We start from the raw sequence: 23,810 nt of genomic DNA, 5'->3' as shown, positions 1-23,810 counted from the left end.
TCTTTGAAATCAATGCCACCTGGCGCCAAATGGAATTAATATGGTTCTCGAATCTGCTACCTGCAGTCTGGCACGAGATTTCTCAAAGTAGCGTATTTTGAAAATACGCTTGAGAGAAATTGCACGTGTTTTTTATTTTACTTCCTAAGCATACTTTAAGTCCAGAATGAGATCTTTCACTCTGCATTGGAGTGTGCACTGATACGAAACTTCCTGGCAGATTGAAACTGTGTGCCAGACCGAGACTCGAACTGGGGACTTTTGCCTTTCACGGGCAAGTGCTCAGTTTTAATCTGGCAGGAAGATCCACATCAGGGCACACTATGCTGCAGAATGAAAATTTCATTCTGGAAACAACCCCCAGGCTGTGGTTAAGCCATGTCTCCGCAATGTCCTTTCTTCCAGGAGCACTAGTTCTGCAAGGTTCGCAGGAGAGCTTCTGTGAAGTTTGGAAAGTAGGAGACGAGGTACTGGAGGAAGTAAAGCTGTGAGGTCGGGGCGTGAGTCGTGCTTGGGTAGCTCAGTTGGTAGAGCACTTGCCCGCGAAAGGCAAAGGTCCAGAGCTCGAGTCTCGATCCAGCACACAGTTTTAATCTGCCAGGAAGTTTCATATTGTAAGTACTTATACTCAGTTTGTACTTTTGTTCCTGATGTTACGCTGGTCTTTTAGTATTTATATTTAAGCTTCTATAATTTTTCTTTAGAATTTTTGGCCACAATTATCTAATGATAATTACTCAAAATGTATCATAATTATTTAGTGAACAAGATGTTTCCAAGGAATTACTACACGTCATTTCTACTTTTCTATTGTTTTCTTGTGCTTTGTATTCTCTTTGCCTCAAATATATGCTATAGTGCACAAAGTAGACAACCTCATTATTGCTCAATAGATCTATTCATTTCTATACAACAGCCTGTAGTACCAACTCAGATGACTTCAGACAAGAGGAAAATCAGTACATTTCAGGCCCATATTCACTCTAAAAAGATGAGAAGTACTGCATTTAACTTTGTGAAAAGCAGGTGGTGTAATGTTATCAGGTGTTCCAGGAAGTGCATGGTGCAGGGAATGGCAATTGAATCTCAATGTAGACAAGTGTAATGTGCTGCGAATACACAGGTAGAAAGATACTTGCCATTTAGCTACAATATAGCAGGTCAGCAACTGGAAGCAGTTAATTCCATAAATTAACTGGGAGTAGGCATTAGGAGTGATTTAAGATGGAATGACCACATAAAATTAATCATCGGTAAAGCAGGTGCCAGACAGATTTATTGGAAGGATCCTAAGGAAATGCAGTCCGAAAACAAAGGAAGTAGGTTACAGTACACTTGTTCACCCACTGCTTGAATACTGCTCAGCAGTGTGGGATCCGTACCAGATAGGGTTGGTAGAAGAGACAGAGAAGATACAACGGACAGCAGCGCGCTTCGTTAAAGGATCATTTAGTAATCGCGAAAGCGTTACGGAGATGATAGATAAACTCCAGTGGAAGACTGTGCAAGAGAGACACTCAGTATCTCGGTACGGGCTTTTGTTGAAGTTTTGAAAACATACCTTCACCGAGGAGTCAAGCAGTATATTGCTCCCTCCTACGTATATCTTGCGAAGAGACCAAGAGGATAAAGTAAAAGAGATTAGAGCCCACAGAGGCATACTGACAATCCTTCTTTCCACGAACAATACGAGAGTGGAATAGAAGGGAGAACCGATAGTGGTACTCAAGGTACCCTCCGCCACACACCGTTAGGTGGCTTGCGGAGTATGGATGTAGATGTAGAAGTAGTTTGGTTTCTTGTGATGTAGAATATTAAATATTTCAGTTATGATTTCAAATATATAGGTTATCAGTTTGTTCATTTCTAATTTGAGATGTGATGTATTGCATATTTCACATAAGAGTGTGGTGGTGTCAACATTATCTAGTTTTGTTATAGTATAGATTTTTATGACAGATAGTGGTCTTGGGTGTTAGTTTGTAAAGTTGTAGATAATAACTCTGTGAAACAGAAATGTCTATGTTTTCTTCTATATAATTCTTAAATTATATAGATGCTATGTTGTCAAAAAAATTAAATAAAAAATAATTATGTAGTTATAATAAGGTTAAACTTAATAACATAATAATAACAAAAATATGTAAAATTAAAAATCAATACTGCTGTATGATATTATTTTGTACAACTTTTTTTCTTCTTTCTGGTGTCATGTTCGTAAGGTGTGGATCATTGGCAAGAGATGACAATGATGCACCACATACAATGATCATTCTGGAGGAATACAGAAGACAAATACTGTCACTATTCAGTTATTATTGCAATCCCAATTTGGACAGGTAACTTCTTTTATAGACTGTACTTAATCTCTGGCAAACCTACCAATAATGGGCTACTTTTTCTTATGAAGCTGTTTGTTGGAAAACTTGCAAGTTCTGGTGGTAGCTGATATACATATTGGATCAAGTCCTGTAAAGACACAGTACACTAAAAATAAAGAGACATTTTTCAGCTTTTTTGCTAGACACTCCCTCACTTTTGGAAAAAGAAAACGAGATCAAAGTTGATGATGGAAGTTTGATGGCAAATAGTATTTTCGATGCTGCGCATTGAAAGATTGTTTTTAGACAAACTTTTTTATCAATATAATATGGGATCCAGAGTTAATAATGTACAGGTTGAAACTTCCTGGCAGATTAAAACTGTGTGCGGAGCCGAGACTCGAACTCAGTAAAATGTACAGGTTATCAGTGCTTTTACATTTTCATACTACAGCTTAGGGACTCGTCACTCTCCACATGTAGCAGAGCGAGGTCAGCGGTCAGACAATCGAAATGTTAGACTACCGAACTGCTGGTCCGCATTCCATTCTTGGTCGTGCCTTTTATTTTTATTTACTTATTGATTTATTTATTTTTTGATGTAAAACATCAAACAGTGTGATTAATAATCAAAGAGGTACAAATAATGTACTAAAAGTTATTTTCATAGGGATACATGACGCGCTATGAAAAGACTTCGTAGATGATGATGCTGATGCTGATGCTCTTGAGCCCACCCGCACTGTGACAGTGATACCAAAGTGTAACTACCTTGTCAACTACGCAACTTTTATTTCTTCTGAGAGGTAAAGAATTTCATACCACAGCTTCAAAATTGTGCGACATCAAAGCAAAGCAAAGCACAGAATTACAACACTAGTTGTCCCCACCCATCTCTCGAGACAGTTTTTATATGCTTGGCCCACAACCAAATTGATGCCTGACAGGTCTATTTTTAGCAATGTGAATCAGGTATGTCTTCCATATACAAAGAAAACACGTCAATGCGGCAAGATTTCATTTGCACGTTGCACACACTGCAATAAATATTTAACTTTTGCCGATTTCTGCAATAAGTTTCATACCACTGACTGCAAGAATGCTCAAGAATAGACAATCAGTTAGGGTTATGCAAAAATATTCTTTAGGTTTATCTTTGTACTATGTATCACGATGAAAGTGACTGGCAATGCATTGTATTTACTTATTTGATCATTAATCATGCCTCTGGATGGTTTACTTAAAAAAAAGACAAATAAAACTATTCTGATTATCAAATACACCAAAAAATATATATGGTGAAAGAAAGCCATGAGCAAGAATCAATCATGGACCAGCAGTTTGACCCCTCCCCCCAAGCATTGGGCTCAAACCCATGACTTTTCTCAGAGTCTCACACTCTGCCGATCACCTAGCTATCTACTTATCTAAGTTTAATCTCCCCCCCACGGCCCCCCCCCCTCCCCCATTTTTAAATATGTTACACTTACTTGGCACTGTCACTTTTACCCACCACAAAGAAAAAAGAACTATTCCTCTTCAGGTGTTTACCCTAATCATTCCTACAAATTGTCCCATGGTGACAGGATCCACGGAGCTCTTCCTCTTTTTCTCTTCTTTTTTTTTAACAATTACATAAATATAATTAGTAAATGTGTACAAATGAAAATCCTACAGAACATAACAACACTAAAAATGTTATTCAAAGGCTAAACAAAAATAGTATTTGTATATTACTTGTGCCACTTCAGCTTTCTTCTAAAAATGGTGCAACCGAACTTTTTTTGTCCACTGCCATTTGAGTTTACAATCACCAACAATGCCACGTAAAAGTATCGACAACAGATTCATTCTGCTTTGCTGGTAAGGGGGGGGGGGGGGGGGGGGGGGGGGGGTGAGGGGGGGGGGGGGGGTGACGGGGGGGGGGGGGGGGACCTCGACTGCCCCGCTCACTCTGCAAGACACGTAGAATGACGTGTACTAAAACTACAGCATGAAAAACACAAAACCCTTAATAACTTTAACATTATCAACTTCTGACCCCATATGGTTATCCATTTGGACCTCAATTTTTTCAAGAACTAGATTGTGTCTAGCAAAAAGCCGAAATACGTGTCTCTTTGGTTTCAACACAGAAGTCCTTGCAAAACTTCATCAACCACGTAACACACCCTCCCCTTACAAGCTCATATGGTAGGAGAGATGCAGATCCAGGAGTGGGATGGGGTGAAGATGGGGGAGGGGTGGGGGGGGGGGGGATTAAGCTGTTGCTGTTAGGAGTTGTTTTTCAGGAACAGAAAGCACATTAAAGTTGGCACAGGTCAGGGTCTGGAGTGCGAGGACACAGCGTGAGGGGACAGGTGCAGCACTTTCCCCACAGCTGCAAAAATTGGAGACAAGGCATTCTCACTTATCAAAAATCAACTGTAAAATGGCAGATAGTCTTCCACATCTGCACAGTACAGAAATACCTTATCTCTAAAGCAGTCTTCCAAATTCAGCCTGAAAACTGTCGTGCCACTGTAGACTCATAAGCAGACACGTGTGTCTCGGCAAACCAGGCCAAACTTGTTCTACATCTGAAGGTTTTGCGCCGACTGAACCTGTGTAAAACACTGAGTACTGTGGCAGTGCCGTATAGAGGAACTGCTGTGCCGATCGACAGGGCTAAGGGACTGGATGCACAGTGGGACTGCAATAATCCGCAACATACACAATATAACTATCAAAAGCTAACTGTTTAATACATAATCACATTCAAGTAAACACAAAGTAGCTGGTGCTACCACACGGTGGGCAGTGCCTCCCAGACACATTCTCCCCACACTTTCTCAATACTCTGCAAATCAGTCTCTGCCCTTAAGCAGTGAAGCCTGCCTCCGCTCACAGTCGTGCTGAACACCGGGACGAACTTCAGTCGGTGAGGAACTCGTCTTCGTCAATAGTCACGTCCTGAAACACAAGCGTAATGATGACGCAACCATTTCTCTTCACTCACGACAGTTTCTCTTTCTCTACAGGGGGCAGTCAAAGTCTCGAGGTCGACACCTCCAAAGAAACAAAGTTAGATAATCGATGTTTTTTGCTTTCTTCATTCGACAAATGCTTCCCTCTACTAGGTATGCAACCGTTCCGATTGGCACTTAAGGCGTCGGGGAAAGTCGTTATCGAATTTAATTTACTGACGTGTTCTGAAAGCCCATCAGAACGTAGCTGTGTTAAAAACAAAAAGAAGTATTAAATGCACGATGGTCAGCTGTTGCATCAATACTTACAAAGAAAGATAAGCACGAGTCGTGCTGCAGTGGTCAAATAAGGTACTGAAGTCAGCCGATTCATAGACGAAGCCCAGTGCCAAACTGAACGTACGGAGAGACCAGTAGTAGTGAAGGAAAGAACTGCCAACTAGTACAGTGAATACACGACTATTAAAAATGTAACCGACACGAGATCACACACGTAATATACAATTCCAAAGCCATACGAACCGTGTAGTTGTAGTATTTAAAAAGTTATGTAAAACACAGAATAAAAAACAATTTCATGTGGAATGTTAGTAATTACAGCAGTTAACCTTGAACCTTAACAAAGACTCAAGTGTATGCATGTCACAAACAGTGCTAAGAGGACAAAAAACTGTTGCAAACACAGCTCACTGATGTCGCCTACGGACCAACATGGTTGAGGAAAATATTCCCACTTTTAGCCAGCTTGTTGAAGACGATCATCAAATAGCTGTTGCTGAAATTGCTACTGAGGTTCGCATAAGCTACAGTAGTGCACAGGCGATCATTACCGACAACCTCAGATTTCAGAAAGCGTCCACGAGTTGGGTGTCTCATCATCCCACCTCAGAGCACAAATTTCATTGTCTCGAGATGGGAAAGTGGCTACTGACGTGGTACCAAATGTAAGGAGAACATTTATTGCACCAGATTGCATTTTTTTCACAATAATCATAATGTGAAAGCTGCATGCTATCGCCAACTTTTGGACCAAATAAAATGTGTATAGTGTCAGAAATGGCATGTATTTACAGTCTGGGGTGTGATTGTGCTTCATGAGTAATCCTGCCAATGCTAGACTGCTCACAGCTGCCCGAACTCAACAAATAATCCAAGAATTATTCTGGGCAACACTAGAACGTCTTCCCTAGAGTCCGGACTTATTGCCCTGTGATTTTCATTTGTTTGGGCCACTAGAAGAAGCAGCCTGAGGACAGATTTAACAATGACGGTGCTGTCAAAGTGTTTGTGTGCAATTGGTCAATAATACAGGCGAGTTCATTTTACGAAAACAGGACCGAGAAACTGTCTACCTGCTGGCAAAAATGTGTTTCCCATTCAAGAGACTATACAGAAAAATAAGTTCCTGTTTATGAATTTTTGTGAAGCTTAAATAAACTTTTAAGTTTGATTCACCCTCGTAATGGTGTGACTGCCATTCAATTAGTCACAATCAATAGTACGCTCTTGTGGAGCCACGACTGGTGGAGGAGAAGAAGACCAATTGGGACATGGAGACAACTTTACAAGACACAAAGTAAGCAAACCTCTCAATGTGAATTACAGAAATTGCAGGTGGGCTAGCTGTCGTCATTATGAATTAATCAAACAATTCGTGAGGAATGACTTGTCCTTTAGTGTCTGACACGGAAATATGTCATGGAACATTTCCGATCTCACCCTAATGAATTAATTAGTTAGTAAGGGGTGAGGAACTGCTATAACCAGTCAAGATCCCACCGGTTGTCTTTTGGAACTGCCACAGTACAGTGCTAAATGATTACACTTTTAAGGGGGCCAAACAAGTGCAGAAGAGAAGTACAAAGTTGCCCTGACAACTTTATGAGGCCATAGAGAAGGATAATCACAGTAAGGTATGTCAGGGGCTGTTTAAACACACACTCACACTCCTCACACTCTCTCTCTCTCTCTCTCTCTCTCTCTCTCTCTCTCTCTCTACTTGTGTTTAGGCTATCACATTTTTCCTCATCCTCAATATTCTCCTCACAAGGGTTGTGACGTCTTTTCTTCAGATGAAGAAACCAGTGAACAGTAGTCTATTAGTCTTTTCCTGATTGACAATGAGCAGATTTTATAGGTGGATCCTCCTACACATAGCCAAAATGCAATCTACACCCCGCATCTCTGTCAGTTCATCCACCATTGGGAAAAACGTGTGGCAATGAAGGGTGAATACATACGAGGACAATCGACACCGTCACCTATTTTCCTTCCCCATGCATGCCACATGGTGTGACATGTCTCATTCTACTGTAAAAAGGCACCAGAACACGAATGACAAGAAGCACCGACTGTGGTGTTAACTTGCTCAGGTTCCAGAAATGGTACTATCTTCTACTCTCATGCAACATCAACTGTTATGCAAAAGAAATATTTTAGTTCTCCACGAAACGGAATGGTCACAGAGGTGCAGTCAGCAAAATCGATCAAGTTTCCGAGGATATCTGTCAATAAAGATTTGTAACAGCACAGAATGCTTTTTACACGGGCATCCTCCCCAAAGCTAATGTGATATAGGTCAGCCGTAGGGGTAGGGTCGGGATGTCTCCTGTCCAGCAATATGGCAGTAACAGTACGAGTTGTCTCAAAAACATTCTTTTCAACCAGAAAACTGATTTTGATGAAACAGAGATTCAGACTGACAGGACTCAGTGGGAGAACGCTCTCAGCAGAGTTTCAAAGTTCTGATGACATTTCAATAAATTATTATTCTTTCTGACTAAAAGAGGCCTGTGGTGAAACATGTTGCTCTTGTTGCCGCCCCCCCCCCCCCCCCTCTTAATCCAAACTTTTAAGACTCCCAGACCTCAAAAATCATTGAACAAGGGTTTAGCTAGTAAACTTCTCCTCAGATGAACTGCACCTTCACAGTTTTTTTCCAATGAATCCCACGTCTGGTGTCTGCCTTCTCTACAGCTAAGATTAATACAGTCATCCCACCTTAAATTACTCTGGACAGACACTACTAGTTGCTTCAAAGTTATGAAGTTTTAATTTCATTTATTTTTCTCTTTCCCTAAGTGAAGAGTAGCATGTAAGACAATGTGTACTGAAATTTATTTTTTAACATGGCACTGAATCTTACACGTGACAAACATGACCTCTCAAAAGTGGCTAGAGTTGTCAGGTGGGTACAATGGTAACAAACTCACTCTCAACCAGCAATTCACTAAAATATTCTGACCAGATCCGATGTGTAATGTGTGTGTTCATCTGAACCAAGCAAATTATTATAATAATGCAACTGAATTAATGTAACTAGTAGATTTATTTAAGAAACTGTAAAATAGCCTTTCTAAAAACTGCCGCAAGAAAACAAACTGCTACTCTCTTATTGCTCTGAGGCCAGTAGGTAATTAAATAGTAATCTCTGTGATGCAGAATACTGTCCAAATGGACTACAGAGCTGTGTTTCAGAGAAATTCTGAGTGACAACTAATTTGACAGACAAGCTCGACAGTATAAGGAAGCATCTGTAAAAGTAAGCGAGGCCAGTTGCTTGCCACCTGTAACACAATGATACTTTTACAAAAATGAACTCTCGTGTTTAAATCTGTTTCAAACTTCTGATTACTTTGCAAAAGAATTAATGTGTTAGAAATTTGACATTAAATACCTAAGCAAGAAAATTTGTTGGAAGTCTCAGGATGAGTATAGCCCGGGTAATCTGCGCTCTACCTAGTTTTTCATGCATCTCAATGTTGATGTCATATTTCCTGAGCTGTGTGTTATACAATGATGTAATTTTGCAGACACATTCACTGGTATATGTGGATACTGTTGCAAACTGTTCGAATACAGTTAGTAGCAAAGAAGTAACAAAATAAAATGTCATGCCTCATACAGATGTTTGACTCAACAGAGAAAATGAAGTAAGAGAAAAACTTTTTTCGTTTCACCATTTTGTAACAGGGTATCAGTGAGAAAAAGCTCTTAAAGATTTGAAATTATGTGTTAAGTATGTTGGAAGTCACTAAGTGCTCGCATTCTCAAATACTACACGAATACAGTCCAGGTATTCGACCATTGTGAGCTACACTGCCTCGAGACATAATATGCACCGTTTCTAACTGCTACACTTGTCTGTCAATGTTAAACCTGTAACATCTCTTAATGAGTATGTTACGGGAGCTGCTTAAACTTGGTCAACAATTATACAAAATACTTAAAGTTTTGCTTCCCCTGGAAACCATTAGATATGCAAGCTGCAACTGCGACGATTTCCCATGCCCCTGGTTAGTCACTTAACAAGAGAGATAATCGAGACATCTGGCAGCTGGAACAATTTAGTTTTTATCCTGCACAGCACCTTGTACATTGTACATTGTCCACTACTGCCATAATACTTCGTGACACAATATGCACACCGAGACAGCTGCTTCAAACGTGATGTTAAATCTGACAAACTCAGATGGTACATTTGTGCACTTGATTGACAAACCTATGCTTAGCAAACACTGAATCCATCAAATAATGTGTTTAAAATAAAGAAAGAAAGAATTTGTACCATTCTCAACTACCTGCCAGTCAAGCTGTGATCCTCTCTTCTCGTGACACACAAGTATCACTGCTACACTGCACATTGGTCACTGAACAATTTACAGAGCCTATTGTTACACAAGACTGGCAGCTCTCACTAGCCATTAACAACCTTACAGTATTTCTGTACACGATAGCTACGTTTTAATGACTCCAATCGTATATTACCTCGGACGAGTTCAATAAAAGTACCCAAACAACAGTTAAACCTGGTAATATGAATCAAAATTGATTGACATTATTTACAAAGCTACTAAAAAGAATGTATTATTGCTTCACCTTTATCACACATTCCAAACTGGGTTTTCAATAAATGAAGAAAAGTGGAAACTGTCTATTTGCTATTGTGTTAGTCCTTACAACTTCAAAAAGTGATAGCACAGGAGAGGGAAGAAAGAGTAGGTATCTGCTAGCAAGCTACGACGTCCCGCCGAGCACTGCGTGAAGCTTAAGAAACTACTTTCAGAGTGTGTTGCATCGACCCATACTTTTGACAGCTAGTCACTCCTGCTGTACTTTTCCACTCTTACAGCAAAAAGCTACACAGGAAAAAAACTTACCAGGTCCTGCTGTTTATACCTGGAAAAGAACAAAGTTATTAATTCACTCATACTTTGACACGATGTGGCACTTGTCATAACCAAATCGAACTACACAGGGAATTAAAATAGTAGGCAGAGTCTGAAAAATATACTGGGTGGCTGTAGTTAAACTTTCCCTATTCGACACAGTATAACACGGAAACTAATTACTGTACGGGGTGCACAATTTCCAGGTGTCACAGCGCCACCGTCCAGTTACAACTGTGGCCACCCGTGCCGTGATCAGTCGTCGTGATTCGTAGTCCCATACACCTGACCGGTCGCAGTGCACTTGTTGACGTGTCAACACGAGCTGTGGCAAAAAGAGCAGAGCATTATTGGTGAAGCTCTATTATCAAAACAACAGTAATGCTGCAGCTGCACTTCGGGAATATCACCGGCTGAAAGGATTACGGAAGGGTCCTCTTTCTCCACCCGTGCTGTGCCGAGCACGACGAATTTCGAATCGACAGGAGAACTGGGCGTCACTCCGGGAAGAGGCCGACGACCGGTCGCACCACAGGTGGTGGATCTTAAATCGCCGCTGCTACGGCAGACGACACCGCGCACAATTCCCGATCGTCAGGCAGTGCGCGTGCTGTGTCACAAAACAGCTGAACATCCCTTGATCCACTATACGGAAAGTGCTCGGAACCGTTCTCAAATGGCACCCGTACGAGATCCGTGTCGTACAGTCAGTTGCACCACAGGACACACGACGATGTGTCAACTTCGCTCTCCACTTTCTCACGCGGACTCAAAGTGACGAGCACTAGCCCTGGGGTGTCCTACGGACAGATGAAGCTCATTTTTCTCTGACGCGTGAGGTGGACATACACAATTGCCGAGTGTGAGGATCTTCACCTCTCGACACTGTGCACGAAGTTCCTCCGCACGGTGAATGTGTTACAGTACGGTGTGGCTTCACGGCTACGTACATCGTCGGCCCATTTGTTTTTTAACAGGTTCGCACTCGAGGACCGAAGACGTGCAGTGTGACGGGCTGGCATTACTGCGATGTACTCCACCGGCACCTCGTGCCCACCGTACAGTAGAGAAGCACTGAACTCAGTTTTCGTGCAAGACGGAGGCCCACTGCACATCACTTGTGAAGTTCGACCCCTTCTCCGAAACACATTTGGTAACAATCGAACAGCTGATCGTTTCCTGACGCTTCGCTGACACGATCGCCCTATCTCACTATCTGTGATTTCTGGTTGTGGGGCCGCCTGAAGGACAGGGTTTACCAGGGGAGCATTTACACCGTGTGCCGATCTGAAGCGCAGCATATCGAGAGAGGTTGCCAGCATACCTACGGACATGGTCCGTTCTGCCGTGCGGAACACAATTCTGCACTTTCAAACTCTTCTGGACACTGACGGATACCGTACTGAGCCACTCGTGTAGCAGTAATGGAACCGGTATGTAATGGTACGATGTACTGAAGCAGCACATTAAAAGTGTTTCAATTGAACTGATTCTGCATTACTTCTTTTTCCTGTGTCCTCGACATTAATGCTACCGAATTTGGTACTCCTACAGTAATTAATTTCCGTGTTATAGCACGTTAAATAAGGAAAATTTAATTATAACCACCCGGTAATACAGAAAAAATTGCCAGTAAAGTAAAAGATAGAGGGAAGATAGCATGTGGTGAAAAAATAGAAATAACAACAAACTAACCTGCACAACAACATTAGCATTACTGCAACTATCTTTGTGAAGTGTTTTGGCATCACAGCATAAACTGAAGAAGTGCCTTACTCTACATCATAATGCCACTTACTGTTTTAGCAACATACCAAATACAAACAACAGTTCCAACTCTTCAACAGTATTTTTGAATATATAGCTTAATATTTATACACACATAAAAATGAAGTTCAGAAATCGCATATATATATATCCAGACATAAGCAGACATATTTACATGTCTGTATATCAGTGGATGGATATGTGTGTGTGTGCGTGCGAGTGTATACCCGTCCTTTTTTCCCCCTAAGGTAAGTCTTTCCGCTCCCGGGATTGGAATGACTCCTTACCCTCTCCCTTAAAACCCACATCCTTTCGTCTTTCCCTCTCCTTCTCTCTTTCCTGATGAGGCAACAGTTTGTTGCGAAAGCTTGAATTTTGTGTGTATGTTTGTTTGTGTTTGTTTGTGTGTCTATCGACCTGCCAGCGCTTTCGTTCGGTACGTCACCTCATCTTTGTTTTTATATATAATTTTTCCCATGTGGAATTATGGAAAGAAGAGCTATACAAGGATGCTATCTGTTAACTGATAATATTTAAATTAAACGAACAGTCTGCTTCCGCACACAACCTAGTCTCCCTACTCTCCTCACACACGACAAGCAGAGAAATTATTTCGCAGACTGTTCCGAGTACAGGCTCCGCAAATACGACATACACAGTTTGTGGGACGTACGTCCCCCTCCTCTGGAACATCATCATTCATGTTCTTAACTACACTGGCTGGAAGAAAAAGTTAAACACTCAGAAGGGGAGCAGAGGGAGGGGGAATAATGAAAATTCACAAGGCAGCCCGGACGCACGCACCCATTTCGTCGAGGAGGCTGTCAAAAAGCTGTCGTATCCACTACCGTGCGAGCTAGCCCATGACTGTCGTAACCGGTCCTCGGAATGCCAGTGTCGCCACGGGGCCAGAGTCCACGTCCGAGCCGGTCACACACACGTCCTATCGGGGACAGAGCCGAGGACCTCGCCGGCCACGACTCCGGTAACTTGGTGCAGTGCAGAAGTGCGATTCACCACCGAATACAATGCGACGCCTTTCGTCTGCAGTCCGTCCTCCCCGGTCACGACACCACTCCAAACACGGCAGTTTGTGTTGTCGTATACCGTTACGTCCGAAAGCCCCGAAGGCCAATATCGGACGAGTTGACAGGCCGGCCGAAAAGAGACCCACAGTGAGACCCCCTTCAAACTGTGTCGAGTGGTGACGACACTGTTTCTCACAAATGTGTGGGATCTCCACATCCTTCACAGAGATCACTCAACATTTGATGATGTTCACCTCCCTAAAATATCGTACCAGACTCAGTAACAACACTGAACACAGACACTTACACGAATGCGTAGCGTCTGTTCTTTAAGGTGTTCCTGAAGGAACAGACACCGTGTGGAATCTCCAGCTGTGATACATATTAATGTAAAGTGAAGATGGAGGGGGGAGAAAGGAAAGGGAAAAAACTATTGATGTCAGCTACATCAGGGCTTTATGTGGAATCACTGCAGATTGCATGCGGTGTCTGTTCCTTCGGATACGTCCGGAAGAACAGACACTGTGCATTCGTCTAACCGAGCTGCCTCAACTAGCAATAAATCCACAACCTCCGGCACCTGTTTGACAAACGACAGGAATCTAAAAATTAGCAAGCGTTGAGGACAGCGGACGGGTGACGCTAGGTGGGAGTGTGAGTCAGCTGGGGAGCGTACTCTCCTCCCTCTACCGTCAATTTACGTAAGACAAACAGAAGTAACACACACTGGTGGCCGTCCCACCCGTCAGGGAGAGCTGCAGTTCTAACTATTACCTACCTGCCGACCGAGTACGTGTGTGAAGTTACACTGACATTTGAACGTGTCTTCTGGGGGCTTCACTTTTTTGGTCAGGTAATGTACCATAATTGACTAGATTATAACGTTAAACCTTGACAGCACAATGGGTCCCTACAAAATTTGTCTCCGGGTGGTTCCAAAACGCTACCGGATCACAGCCGCTGTCAAAGCAGACCCGTGTTGCAGACTGTGCAGCAGCTACGTGGGACTATGCGAGGAGCTCACCAGGTTCTCCGTGCCGTTGTCGTCCAGATTCAGGTTGTCGATGTCGATATCTATGTCGTCCTCGTCGAGCAACGGGTCGGGCTTCCTCTGGACGGGAGCCGCAGCTGGCGGGGGTGCCGAAGCCGGCTGCGGGTCTGCCGCTGCCGCCACGGCCACGGCCACCGCTGTAACAGCATAAACGTACATTCCACACTGCGGGAAAACATCTTAACTGGCACAAAAATGTCACAGCTGCCTCACTTTCCCGCTCCTTGTAATTGCCGTAAACAGGATTATTCTAAATTAGTTACCTAAAAGTAATAGTAAATATACTGCTAGCCATACAAAATGCAATGCCAAGAAAGACCAGAGATATCACAGCCAAACTGACTTCAGAGACAACACTTTGTACAAACATCACGCCACTGAAGACACGCACTGTGCGAAGTGAGGAAGGTGACGAAATCAGTCTCCAGTGTTGCTGCCGCTGCTGGCCGAGTTCCGCTACACACCTCGACATCGAATCGGAGAGACTCCGGATGTGTTCTCGGGGTATAGCAATCCATGTTGCTTCCAAATATTGCCAAAGTCGATCTGGTGTAGCAGTGGGCGGTGTATACCCGGCCAGTCATTCCGTAGCCATCGACCGAAAGTTTTGATACGCAAGAGAGCGGGAGAACGGGGAGGTTGAGGCAGCAATGCAATCCGATGGAGGACAGAGGAGACTCAAACACTCTGTGCCACAATGCGGTCACACATTATCCTGTCAAAATGAGGCCATCGGAAGATCTGAAGTAACGGGGAGCGGGGGGGGGGGGGGGGGGGGGGGGGGGGGGGTTATGACAGCCTCCGACACTTCAGGCATGTAATGCTGGCCGTTTCGTGTACCGACTTTGTGTACTTAGAGGCTGCGGGAATCTGGTACCAAACTGAACTGTAACATAGGGTGCAGAACCAGTACAGTGATGCATAAGGCAACAGTTCAATGGTCTCTCAGCACAGTGTCTCCAAGTTCTAATCTCCCTATCGTGGTAGAGCAGGTGGAATCGGGATTTGTCAGTACAAACAATGTCGTTCCATTCAGTCGTCCACATCCATCGTACATCGCACCGATGCCGGCGCAAACGCCCGCGGCATCGGCATTGGTGGTAAAAGCAGCAGTGGACGCCTTGCGGACATTCCACTCTATTGCAAACGACATCTGACAGTATGCGTGAACACTGCTTATTGCACAGCAGACCGAAGTTGTTGCGATACGGTTCGTGATGTGGCAGAACGATCCGTCACTGCCGTGCAAAAAATATCCCTGTCATCACGCGTAGCGGTGCGCCGAGGTGGGTGGAATCGACTCTGTCAGTCTGTCGTTCCCTCCTGCGTGCACCGATTACAGATCCACATCGCAGTTGCTCGGTACTGTCAGACACAATTACAGATTTCTCTGAAGGATAATCTGTAAATCCTTGTAGGCAAGTATTCTTCTTCGGTCGAGCTTTGAAACTCGGTCAAAAGATGCTCACTGTCTTCTACGAGGCATATCGTAGCTGCTTTTGCGAAGTAACCACGCAAAACAAAAATCCCAATATGTTCACATGGCCGTCTGCATAGCCTGAGGGTAGCAGGCCACGTTGTGATGGGTACGTATGCACCGAGTCAAAAGAAGTCTACAAATAGAGCAAGTTTGAAGCTGAATGTTCCTAAGCCCAAAGCAGTGGGAATTTTATGATGGCGACTGCAGTGTAAGACGTACCAATTGCAACTGTTCCAGGTCTAAAGTTGTAGCGACAGCCACAGTATTATTTCTGTATGGAGATGATTAACAGGAGGGAAAAATGAATATAATTTTCTTGCCAAGATAGTGCTCAGTGATGAGGCCAAATCCCACCTTAGTGGAACATTAACCACCACGAAGTGCTGATACGGGGTATGCAGAACCTGCCTGAGGTCTCTGAACACACACTAGACTCTCCAAATGTGAACGTCTTTTGTGCACTGACTTCCATCAAAGTGAACCAACTGTATTTTATTTCCACAGGCAGGCTGTCACAGGAATTACAGGGTGTATATGCGGACAAGGAAAAAAATTCTCTGGTTTCTCCCGGATTTCTCGGTTAAAAATACACTTTTTCCCTGTTAACTGACAGTATATTTTCTTTCGCAACTGTATAACTTATCAATCCTTTGAATGGTTATGGTTTTATAAATGGGCGTAGAACTTCTCGGTGCTTTAGAAAATGAAACTCGGGGGAAAAAAAACACTTTTTGGATAGATGTTTGATATGCAGCAACACATACGCTGCATATTTTTGTATTACAAAGTATAAATTCGAATTCCACCAAACACCGCATTTTACTTTCCGAAGCATTGAAACTGAGATTGCGATGGTTTTTTTTAAGCCAGTCATAGCTCGTGTCACGTGATCTCACCAACCAATGACAGCGGATATGCAGAGTTTCAGACATGTGGTGTAGTCAGCAAATAGCAACATCACTGTTAAGTAGCCCAAACAAGTGAACAGGAAAAGTTAATGGTCTAAATTAATATATAGAGTGTTGCTACAAGAAAAGCAAAGCTTTCACATGTAATATTGGTCTCTAAGGCCAATACGCTGCAAGAGAAACTAAGCTTTCACATATAATGTTGATCTCTTATGCGCATACTACTTTTTAAGATATATCACACAAATGTGCCAGTAAAATTTTTAATAATGATGTAGATGTCTGATCTTCTGGGCTCGAAATTCTTCTAAATGGCTCATCATAAAAGAGCTGATTTTTAATTGAGAGTCCCAGATTCCCAGTGAAGTAGGCCCCAACATGATATTAAGCTTTTCAGTGTGGTTTTCGGGATTTCAATTTTCTTGAGTACCAGTACTTTGTTATCTTATGTTTGGCTCTTTGTTATGACATAGAGCCATACGTGCTATAAGATGAAAACGTACACTTGAAATGCACTGAACAGTTGAAACTACCGAATAGTGTGGAATTAAACACTTCATTTCAAATATATTGACTGCCTCAGCGGAAAAGATTAATAAAAGAAAATTTCTTAAGCAAATCGACAAAAATAATTTCATTGTTCTGCAAGGCAATTAATGCTTAACTGTCAGAAAGGCGGAAATAAAATAAGATCTGAAACTAATAACGTATTTTAGACTTCTGTAATTATGTGAATGCATTTTAATTCACATGATAGCTCCCAGACACAGAAATCCATTTTGTTTCCATTTGACATGAGTGCAGTAAACAAAGAGGAAACAGCAAAGTCACTAAATGTAAACACGGGCCACGTGGAGACTACCCACTTCCCTATTATAACTCAGACTGCTCTGCGCATCAGCCCCGTATCTACAATATTTCCGAACTGAGTCAATACTAGATAGTGGTGTCCCTCGAGCATTTGAGATAAGATGTCAAAAATTAAAAAACAAATTTTCAAAAATACGTTCATATTGTAGCACTCATATTGTAGCATTCTACACTTCTGAAGAGTCTGATACATGAAACATACGTGTTCGAGGAAATGGAAGACATGTTATTTGGTCTTAATTGTGCCAAAGTGCAGTGCCACAGCTCTTCACACAGCATTCTTCTATCACACGTCACTGTATTTCGCTCTGTGGAATTGAAACGTGTATATTTTGTACTGGATGCCATCAAACTATATTCAGGAAAGTGGAAATTAAAATGTCCTGTGGTGCCTCTCCTGCTTACATTCACCCGGTTTGACATCTTCAGAAAATTTGCCCTCTTTATTCCCTATTAGCTAACAACTTGCTGCTTTGTGTGACATAAAATTAAGTATAGGATACATAAAACCAGTAAAGACAAGAGACAAGCAAGACATTACACATTTCTTCAATCCTTAACACCTATATTTTTTTTTCTCTAATCTTGCTACAGCTTTACATGGCATGCTTTCCTTTCTAAGAAAGAGTCTTTTACCTCATCAAAGTTCGTCAAACGTTTTGCTACATGAAAAATCAAAATGTCGTCATCCAATACTTAAAAAGCTATTACTACAAACAAGACCCAAGACTGATGTGGTTTCTCGATCTGATTACGCCTATTTTGTCACTGTCTGCTAGATAAAACAAAATAGGCCATTTTAATACTGCAGCAATTGTAAAACACACCAAATAAATGAGACTGTTTTGGCACAAATGGTCATCTAATCTAATTCAAGAAGTACCACAGGGTGTATACATGGACAAAGTTAAGAAATTCCCAGATTTTTCCCGAATTTCCCGGTTGAAAATACACTTTCTCCCGGTTGAAAATACACTTTTTCCGTGTTAAGTGACAGTATACTTTAGAATGTTTATGGTTTTCTACACAGACGTAGAATTTGCCAGCACTTTAGAAAACGAAACCCAGGGGGGGGGGAAAAAAACACGTTTTGGAAAGATCTTTGATGTGCAGCAACATGTACGCTGCATTTTTTCATGTTACGGAGGTATAAATTCTAATTCCACCAAACACAGCATGTTACTTTACGAAGCAATGAAATCGAGATTACGACGCACTTTTGTAAGCCAGTCATAGCTCATGTCACGTGATATCGCCAGCTGATGACAGCATAGGACACGTGATGTAGTCAACCAATAGCAAAGATCAATCTTCAGTAGCGCGAACACACAAAAAAGAAAAGTTAATGGTTTAAATTAATACACATAGTGCTGCTACAAGAAAAACAAAGCTTTCACAAATAAGATTAATAAGCTGCAAGAGAAGCTAAGCTTCCACATATAATGATAATCTTTTTGCGCGTGTTACACTTTAAGATACATCACACAAATATGCCAGTAAAAATTTTAATAACGACGTAAAGGTCTGATCTTCTGGGCTCGAAATTCTTCTAAATGGTCTTCCTTAAAGAGTTGATCTTTAAATGAGAGTAAAACGCTCTGCGATTTAAGAAATTCATCGTACATTCTCGCACACAGTTCATCTTGCGTAAAAGGAAATTTACTTCGAAAGTAACACTTTTCAAATCATCATTCGCAATATTTTCCCGTGATCTGTTAGAAATTGGTTTGTTTCAGCAGTTGCCAGAGAGTGCCAGATAAAAGGCATCACTGCGCCTGTGCAGCTACGATGACGCAGGAAGCCCGCATGTTCGTTCATGTAAAACATTAAAAGATCTTGCATTATGTCATAAAAGAAACAAGACATCAGAGGATACTTCAAGAGCATCGGAATTTCGTGAACCATACTAAAATGCATAATTCAGCTTAAAGTGCACAATCGTATGTCCAGATTCGGATGTAAATTTTCTTGGAGTACCAGTACTGTATTATCTTGTGTTTGGTTCTTTACTATGGTATAATGCTATACGAGCTAGAAGATGGAAAACGTGCACTTTAAATGCAGCGAACAGTTGAAACTAGTCAACAGTGTGAAATTAAACACTTCGTTTCAAATAAACTGACTGCCTCAGCGCAAAATATTAATAAAAGCCAAATCTATTTAGCAAACCGACAAAAATAACTACATTGTTCTGCAAGGCGATTGATGCTTGACTGTCAGAAAGGTGGAAATAAAACCTGAATCTAGCAACATATTTTAGCCTTCTGTAATTATATGAACGTATTTTAATTCATTTGGTAGCTCTCGGCCACAGAAATTCGTTTTGTTTTCATTTAATGTGAAAGCAATAAACGAAGAGGAAACAGCAAAATCACTAAATGTAAACACGGCTCATGTGGAGACTACCCACCTCCCCATTACAATTCAGACTGCTCTGTGCATCAGCCCCGTATCTACGATATTTCCCAACCGCAGCAATTTAGATGGTGGCACCCAGCCATACATCTGTAGCCAGAAGCGGGAGAAGTACTACCCATACACGACTCACCTGCGCATGCATAAGAGCCCGCCTGCAACTGCCCAAATGAATCTAATGTAAACATCTGTCACGTCCCGCTCATCAGAGGCAATTTATTGTTAGGAAACACTGCATATTCTTCCTAAAGCCTTTGACACACTTTGGCTAGCAAACGCTTGAATGAGAACTGTGTTTTGTTGTTGTATATGGCGCATTTGTTTTGCGATTTAAGTTTTATTTTCTTTTTTTTTTTATTTTTCTCTCTCATTCATGTTTTGTTGCTGCAGTATTATTCTGCAGAAGCGGGATATAGTAATATCCTTCGTTAGAATATTGGTTCTTAACAGTCAAAATCACAAAAATTTAACTGGTAAAGAAAACAATGAAATATTCCCGGAATTCTAAAATATTCCCCGAATTCTAAAAAATTCCCGGTTTTTTCGCGGTTTTCTCCCGGACAATAAAATTCCCGGGTTTTTTCCGGATGTCCCGGGTCGTATACACCCTGTACCAATATCAAATGCCTATTAGGCCTTCTACAAGCAAAAAGCTTTATGTTAGGAAACAGTTTCACACTTCATTCATATGCTCCAGTTTCTCAAGCACGAGATCGAAAAGTAGCAGTGCGAAATTTCTATATAAATTTGGAATTGTCACATTCTTTCATAATTTAAATGATGTCCCCATTTCCTCTCCTTCCTCGTTCTAACAAACAGTCGTGTCATCACTAATTCTGTATCTATTCCTGCCAATGTCAAAGCTTATTTGCCGGTTAACTTCACTAACTCTGCGACAATCAGCGGTTCAGTTATCCTGTGATTATTCTCCGGTTAGGCATTGTTACATGTTTGTACAACGTGTTTTCCGCGCTACTTCCAGAATAGACATTAAAGCGGCTGTTAGCCAGAGACTGTACAACTGGCCCTTACTAGTATAGTGATCTGGCCAAAAATTTTCTGCCAAAATTTCATTTTCTTGGGTACACCGAGAAGGTAATACGTAATCTTTCTTACCTGTTATTCCTGTTAGTCATTTATTTCCACCCTGGTAGTCTGAATCTATGGATTTCATTGGTAATTATAACAATGCTCATCATTTGCAAACCCAATCAACCACATATTGAGACAGTGGTTGGCTTTCTTCCATTCAGCTGTACTCCGCTCAGCTCGTATAGCCTCTTTTGTCTGCAGGAAAGTTTATTTCTAAGTGTGACGAGGATTCCACTGACAGACACATCATGTACACTATGCACACATTCACAAATCAACTTATGATTCATTCGGAAATCAACTTAGAATATGTTCAAAAACCAAAAGGGACGTGCTTTAAAGTCATATGAATAATTGATAGACCAACGTGTGCTGGATGATAGGCGTTTTGTAAAACAAAGTTTTTTCCTGAAGAATATGAATTTGCCTCCCCCCCCCCTTCCTCTCCTAGATCCAGGCCTGCTACGCATGCATGAATCTGGAAGCTTGGGCACGCCAGTAAAATTTTTGCCGGTAGCATCTACCTTTTTTTTCTTTTTTTTTCCCCGGTGTGACTGCTTACACAGCCACGTTTCTCTAGCCAGAAGTGCAAGAAGATACTACTCAACTGCGCACTACTCGTAACTGCTAAAACAAATCTAATGTTAACAGTTGTGACACCATGCTCATTGGAGGCAATTTGTTGTTACAGAGCATTGCAGTCTTCCTAAAGTCTCTGACACATTTTGCTGTTGGCAGATGCTTGTATGATCACTGTGTTTTGTTGTTGTATATGGCACATTTCCTTTGCAATTGAAGTTTTATTTTTTCTCTCGTTCACATTTTATTGCTGCAGTATTATTCTGCAGTACCAGTATACCGTAATAACCTTTGTTAGAGTATTGGTTCTTACCAGTCAAAATTACAAAAATTTAACTGAAAACAAAAACAATGAAAAATTCCCAGAATTCAAAAAAATTCCCAGCTTTTTTCCCCAGATGAAAAAATTCCCAGGTTTTTCCCAGATCTCCTGCTTGGCGTGGGTCGTATAAACCCTGAATGACATATCCAGATATGTTGCAGAGCTACCGGATGCCACAAATTCGAGAGGACACGCGTGTATGCGTTTTCCAGTAAGATCGGGCCCCTCCACACAATCACCGAAACATCACAGTGTACCTATGTCCCACTGTTCTCGTTTCAGTCCAACGGCTCGGGAACACAGCTCGTCCACAGAGATCTTCCAATCTGACTTTTGTCTGTCGGCATACATTAAAGATAAGGTGCACGTCCCTGCACTTCCTTCAACTACCGACGAGCTTACCAAGTGTGTCGGTGGCGTGACGGCCGAGTTAGGTGCTGGCATTCTCTCGTGCATCTGGCAAGAAATTTCGTAGATGTGGGATGTCTCACATGTAACAAGAGAAAGCCGCGTGGAAGATTTGTGGAAACAAACTTTATGTTCCATCAATTCCAAAAATGAGAATACATGGTGTCAAGTAAGTAAATCTCCTTCCTTATGTAATGTTACTTTTAGGTAACTTATTCAGAACCTCCCACTATTACATGAGCCACATTCTAAGAGTTAAAAGGTAAAGCAAATCTGGCCAGTGAAAAGGTTTTTGACAAGCTGGAGTAGTGCGGTGTTTTTGCTTGTGATCAGTAAGGTGCAGCAAAAGAAACTGTTAACTATGGCACATAGTATTTGCCACTGCTTTTTAAGCCTGGGGATGGGACAGGACAGGAACACTAAGCTGCCTCACCTGTATCAGAGCCTGTGCCTCCCAACCGGTGAGGCGGCCCGCCATCGCCCTCATCCGCCTCCACCGCCGCCCCCGACGCTTCCGGCACGTAGCGGAAAGTGCCCGCTGCCTCAGCTGCCTTCATCTCCTCTATCGGATTGCGCTCGTGGTTCATCTGCAAACCGCAAAAATTCTCTTCTATACATGTATGGCATTGTAAAATTGTACACTGAAAGGTGAGTCAAAAGGACTTTGCAACTTTGGAACGATATACGAATTTACTGAGATAAATTACGGAATCAGTAGATGTGTCATTTTTAGCAGACAATGTAGGTCATTCACATGCTGCACCAGTTCCCCATTCCACTACCAGAAACACCAGCAAAGCATGCAGTTAAAATGGCTACTCTCACTGTTACAGGGCAGAGAGAGGGAGGGGGAGAGGAGAGAGAGAGGGAGGGGGAGAGGAGAGAGAGAGGGAGGGGGAGAGGAGAGAGAGAGGGAGGGGGAGAGGAGAGAGAGAGGGAGGGGGAGAGGAGAGAGAGAGGGAGGGGGAGAGGAGAGAGAGAGGGAGGGGGAGAGGACAGAGAGAGGGAGGGGGAGAGGACAGAGAGAGGGAGGGGGAGAGGACAGAGAGAGGGAGGGGGAGAGGAGAGAGAGAGGGGGAGGGGGAGAGGAGAGAGAGAGGGGGAGGGGGAGAGGAGAGAGAGGGGGGAGGGGGAGAGGAGAGAGAGAGGGGGGGAGGGGGAGAGGAGAGAGAGAGGGGGAGGGGGAGAGGAGAGAGGGGGGGAGGGGGAGAGGAGAGAGAGAGGGGGAGGGGGAGAGGAGAGAGAGAGGGGGAGGGGGAGAGGAGAGAGAGAGGGGGAGGAGGAGAGGAGAGAGAGAGGGGGAGGGGGAGAGAGGGGGAAGTGGAGAGAGCGGAGAGAGGGGATGGAGGGGGAGGGGGAGAGAGGGGGGAGGGGGAGAGAGAGGGAGAGAAGGGGGAGGGGGAGAGAGGGGGGAGGGGGAGAGAGAGGGAGAGAA

At 42.6% G+C, this 23,810-nt stretch overlaps 1 protein-coding gene across 2 annotated transcripts in view; it reads right to left on the bottom strand.

The window, feature by feature from the left end:
- Positions 1 to 5,040: 5,040 nt before the first annotated feature.
- The window catches only part of LOC126427376 (coatomer subunit beta'), a 174,490-nt gene continuing 155,720 nt past the window's right edge, over positions 5,041 to 23,810 (bottom strand). The window contains exons 15-18 of one of the 2 annotated variants that reach the window (XM_050089724.1): positions 22,809 to 22,962; positions 14,275 to 14,438; positions 10,447 to 10,465; positions 5,041 to 5,273 (exon numbers count right to left, since the gene is read on the bottom strand). In XM_050089724.1, the coding sequence (XP_049945681.1) occupies positions 10,460 to 10,465; positions 14,275 to 14,438; positions 22,809 to 22,962 (324 nt within the window). In that variant the 3' untranslated portion in view covers positions 5,041 to 5,273; positions 10,447 to 10,459. The remainder of the gene's footprint in view (positions 5,274 to 10,446; positions 10,466 to 14,274; positions 14,439 to 22,808; positions 22,963 to 23,810) is intronic. The other variant, XM_050089723.1, reaches the window with a different exon arrangement.

The sequence above is a fragment of the Schistocerca serialis genome, chromosome 11, assembly GCF_023864345.2.
Source record: "Schistocerca serialis cubense isolate TAMUIC-IGC-003099 chromosome 11, iqSchSeri2.2, whole genome shotgun sequence".
Lineage (NCBI taxonomy): Eukaryota > Metazoa > Arthropoda > Insecta > Orthoptera > Acrididae > Schistocerca > Schistocerca serialis.
The sequence above is the reverse complement of the archived record's forward strand: the minus strand, read 5'-3'. Positions and strand labels throughout refer to the sequence as shown.